The 4,303-nt window shown below is 45.4% G+C and overlaps 1 protein-coding gene across 1 annotated transcript; it reads right to left on the bottom strand.

Moving 5' to 3' along the window:
• Positions 1–616: 616 nt before the first annotated feature.
• LOC131624875 (uncharacterized) lies at positions 617–1,687 on the bottom strand. Its single transcript, XM_058895794.1, has 2 exons — positions 1,554–1,687; positions 617–1,328 (listed from the first exon to the last, which is right to left on the bottom strand). Exons 1-2 carry the CDS (start codon positions 1,685–1,687, stop codon positions 617–619), a joined length of 846 nt encoding a protein of 281 aa, XP_058751777.1.
• Positions 1,688–4,303: the final 2,616 nt, after the last annotated feature.

The raw sequence follows: 4,303 nt of genomic DNA, 5'->3' as shown, positions 1-4,303 counted from the left end.
CAGTACTTGGATTTGTCAGTTCATGGCCTCGCGGGGTTTGATTTCGGGGGTCTGATGCTGGAATTTTTGAAGTCAGTGTTTTTGCATTCGGCCAGAATTTTTTCCCGTGAAGCATTTAGAGGAGTGTAGTCGTTGAAGCGACCAGCTGGTCCTCGGCGGTCTTTGGTGTCGTGGGACCTGTCATCTTTCCTCTTTTCATGTCCTCGACGCACACCCGAGTCATCGAGGTTCGAGCTGCGAGCAACATCATTGCCCCTCGAAGCTTTGATCGCAGCTGCTTCGCCTTCCTCGAAAGCGATGAAGGCTTGAGCTTTGTGGAGGAGGGCGTTCATAAAGTGCACCTTCTCGATTTTTATGGCCTTCTTGAAGTTGCTTCCGGGGAGAAGTCCTCGTTCTAGGAGGTATCTTTTCATGTAATCGGTCGTCTGTACTTGGACGGCCTCTTTGTTGAACCTGTCGAGATAATCTCGAAGAGGCTCGTTGGCTCCTTGGATCACGGCCTCGAGATTTGCTTCCGACTTTGGTTGCTGACGGGAGGCTGTGAAGTGGCTCAAAAAAAGTTCTTTGAGCTCGGTCCAGGAGTGGATGGAGTTGGGGCGAAGGTTCCTGTACCAAGTCATCGCTCCTTTCCTGAGGGTGGTCGGAAAGATGCGGCATTTGATGGATCCCCGGACGACGTGGTAATCCATGACGCCTTCGATGCTCCGAATATGGTCGTCAGGGTCAGTTGTCCCGTCGTATTGGTCCAAAACTGGTGGTTTCTCCATCCCCCGTGGGAGGCGGGCTCTTCGGATGCTTTCGGACAAAGGGCTGCAGAAGTCCTCCTCGTCACTTGGTCCCGGGGAGGTTGAGTGTCTGCCTCGCCGGGGCTTTCCCTGGAATTTGTCTGGACTTGGCGGCTGTCCCTGGGAGGGGAACGTTCGCGGGGTTTCAGCACAGCTTTGGAAGGACCTCGGTGATCCCGTTCAGGGGAAAGGCTTCCGGTTTCAGTGGCCCCAGGTCTCTGATTTTTCCTGCTCTTTCGTGGTGGAGAGCGGGAATATGACCTTCGGCGGCGGTATCTTCTAGGCGGAGAGCGTGAGGAGGATGGGGAACGCCGACGGTGTCTCCTCGGGGGTGATCGTGAGGAGGAATAGGAACGCGACCGATAGCGCCTCCGTGGAGGGGAGCGGTATCGTCGCTTCCTTTCCAGCTCGTGGATGCGGTCGTCTTGAAGTCGGAGGAGGTTGTTTGTCTTCCGCAGTTCCTTGAGCAAGAGGGCGGTGGTGGGGTCAGCACCCTCAGGGATGTTGATATGCTCTTCCTCCTCTTCGTGACGGACTATTCGCCTGTCGGAGGTGTGGGTGAACGAGGAGGCAGCATGCCCGTCTCTGGCGTCAGTCTCGTTCTCATTCTAGGGCTGTTCTTGTCCATTATGGGGTCGAGCCTGCTCGTCTTCCCCGTTCTGAATGTGCCCCTCGGGAGGAACTTGTTCAACGTTCTAAACCTGTTGAAGGCTCTGCAGATGCTGGATGTTATGGATCTGCTGCCCCCTGGGTTGTGAGGTCTCATGCCTCGGTCTCCTCTGCCCGGGAGGAGCATGCTGCTGTCCCTCCTGCCGGCGACGATTTGTCCCCTCGCGGGTGGACTTCTCGATGAGCTGTTGCAGGAGGAAGGGGTCAGGGTTTGGGATGTTGTTATCAGCCATGACGATTGTGAATGGATTAGCTTTGATCTTTGTTTGTTAAAGAAGGGGGAGCAAGATTCCCACAGACGGCGCCACTGATCGTACCTGATCAGAAGAATCGTCAAGGTGACAGAATCTGGCTTGAAGAGCAAGATGGGGGGGGGGTACCTGCAAGGTCCTCCGATGCTAAAGTCAGTAGCTATCAGAGAATGAAGGTTTAGAGAGTGAAGAATATGATACCTGATCCTCTAGTGAAAGAGGGTATTTATAGCCCCCAGCGCTGGGCCAAGGTTTCCTAATTGGGCCAAATCCAATTGGAGGCCCACGTGCTAGGAAACTGCCAGAACGTCCTTGTGCTAGGGCTGAGTCAGCAGGTGACCCACGTTCTGGATGAGCGTGGCATAGGATCCGGAGGAGGTTGACCGGGTACTTCGCTGAAGTGTGACGCGTGTGTCGCTACCGCGAAAAATGGAATCAGAGTCGCCACTAATATATTCATCCCATCGCGGGAAAGGAATATCAGAAACCTAACTCGAAACAAGGACAGGGTCTTTCGACCAGAGAACAGGGTACGGGAGTCGGTTACGCAAGGGGAAGGTGCTAGCACCCCTCACGCCCATCGTACTCGATGGTATCCACCTATGTTTGTTTCTATCTAAAGGGTGTATATCTATGTCTAAAACTAAATGCGAATGAATGCAAAAGAAATACGGGGAAAAGAAGGAATTATTTACAAGTGTGCTCGCTTAGGCCCCGCGACCCAATGCCTACGTATCCCTTACAAGGAATCAGAGCGACCGTAGTTCGGCTCCATAGTTTCCATTTGTTTTGTGTTTTTTAGTTGAACAGCGGTTAAGGTCACAATCCACGATGCTCGACCTTTGGAGACTTATACGCCTACTTTGGAATGGACTTAACATATTCTTAAGCGCCTAACAAGGCAAAAGAGTGAACTTTGGTTTGTGTTTTTTATGTGACTACATGATGAACAAAACCCAATACAAGGTTTCGCACCACTTCGTCACTTTGTTTTAATTCGAGCCTTTATTAAGTGTTTTAAGTGTTTTTGGTTGGGTATTTTTTAAGGGAATTTACTTTGCGATTCGAATCACATAAAATGTATAATGATCGAGAAGCAGATTAGGGAATGAATCCCACTCACTTCCATCCCATTATATAATGTTCAAGAAACAGATTAGGGAGTGAATCCCACTCATTTCTATCCTATTAATTAATGTTTGAGAAACAGATTAGGGAATGAATCCCACTCATTTCTCTCCCATTAAGTAGTGACCGAGAAACAGATTAGGGAATGAATCCCACTCATTTCTATGCCACTAAGTGATTGAGAAACAGATTAGGGAATGAATCCCACTCATCTCTCTATCACTTTCTTGATGTGATTCGCATCTTTATTTTATTAGTGTTTTAAAGTTGAAAAAGAAAAAAGGATGAACAAAGGGGAACTAACCTATTCTCTAATCTAAGTTATTCTAATCTACAAATGGCCCTAAGGTCAAGGATAAGGGATCTCTACCTATGTTATCATGCATAGACTACAACCTAAGTTGTTCTATGTGACTAATCTTAATGAAGATTGAAGTCACCACCCTAAGGGAACATGGTAAGCATATAGTAAGAGATAAGAAAAATCAACAAGCAAGGTAGGTGACTTAATGAAGTCCCTAACCAAGTCTACTCCTAAGAGAGACTACACACAATGAATCCCAAGAGAAAACAATCCACAAAAGGTGGGGGAAGAACAAACAATCGTCGCTTCTTAAACTAACAACAATCAAAGTGTGAAAGAAGAGGAAAAGCATGAGAAAGAGAGAATAAAGCCCTAAGGCAGTAGCAAACCAAGGAATTAGTGTCCTAAATCAAACACAAAAGCATTATGGCATCACACGAAAATATTCACAAGAAGTTACCAAAGTATTGCACGAATCGTTACTTAACAATTAGCAAACAAACATCAATTAGTCAAAACAAAAAGCTAATGAACACATGAACTAAACTTAAAGTCAGTAGCTATTAGTTCATTTATAGGTCCAAGACCTTATACCAATCTATGTTAGTCAATTAACTTGAAACAAACAAAGTTCTAACAAAACTATACAAAACTAGGTCAAAACTAGTTAATAGAATTCAAATGGTGAATGAAGTTAGAAAAATGCAATCAAATGATGGAAGTCAGTAGCTAATAACCTCTAATAGGTGTCTAAACAATCATGGAATCAAGTCACAAAGTTTCATACAAAATTATAGGTCATTTGGACAAGTTTTGATACAATCGTTAGCCAAAAGCAAGTTATTTACATATAAGAACGAAAAATCAAGTAAAATAAGAAAACATGACTTAAAAAATTCAACTCCAGGTCCTAGGACCTCTGAACATCCCTAATTATATGTACAAAAAGGAACCAACATATTGCATGAATGCATTTCAATTTGAGGGCACAAACGTCACAATTACCTATTAGAAACGCATGTTAATCGAGTTAAACGAAACTAACCAAATACCAATCAAAACAAAGAATTAGGAATTCATTTTTTATACACAATATCATGGATTAGTCTACAGTAACCATACCAAAATTGGTGATTTAATTCTATTCCTAAGGCATTTAACAAAAT

This window comes from Vicia villosa, unplaced genomic scaffold (genome assembly GCF_029867415.1).
Source record: "Vicia villosa cultivar HV-30 ecotype Madison, WI unplaced genomic scaffold, Vvil1.0 ctg.000165F_1_1_3, whole genome shotgun sequence".
NCBI classification, from domain to species: Eukaryota; Viridiplantae; Streptophyta; class Magnoliopsida; order Fabales; family Fabaceae; genus Vicia; species Vicia villosa.
Note: the sequence above shows the minus strand (reverse complement) of the source record. Positions and strands in the feature narration are given on the sequence as shown.

What these genes read in the sequence shown, in the direction of transcription:
- LOC131624875 (XM_058895794.1), bottom strand. Translation starts at nt 1,687, where the DNA reads ATGGCTGATAACAACATCCCAAACCCTGACCCCTTCCTCCTGCAACAG. An exon ending in CCCGGGCAGAGGAGACCGAG is followed by an intron (nt 1,329 to 1,553) that starts GCATGAGACCTC and finishes CACCTCCGACAG; the next exon opens with GCGAATAGTCCGTCACGAAG.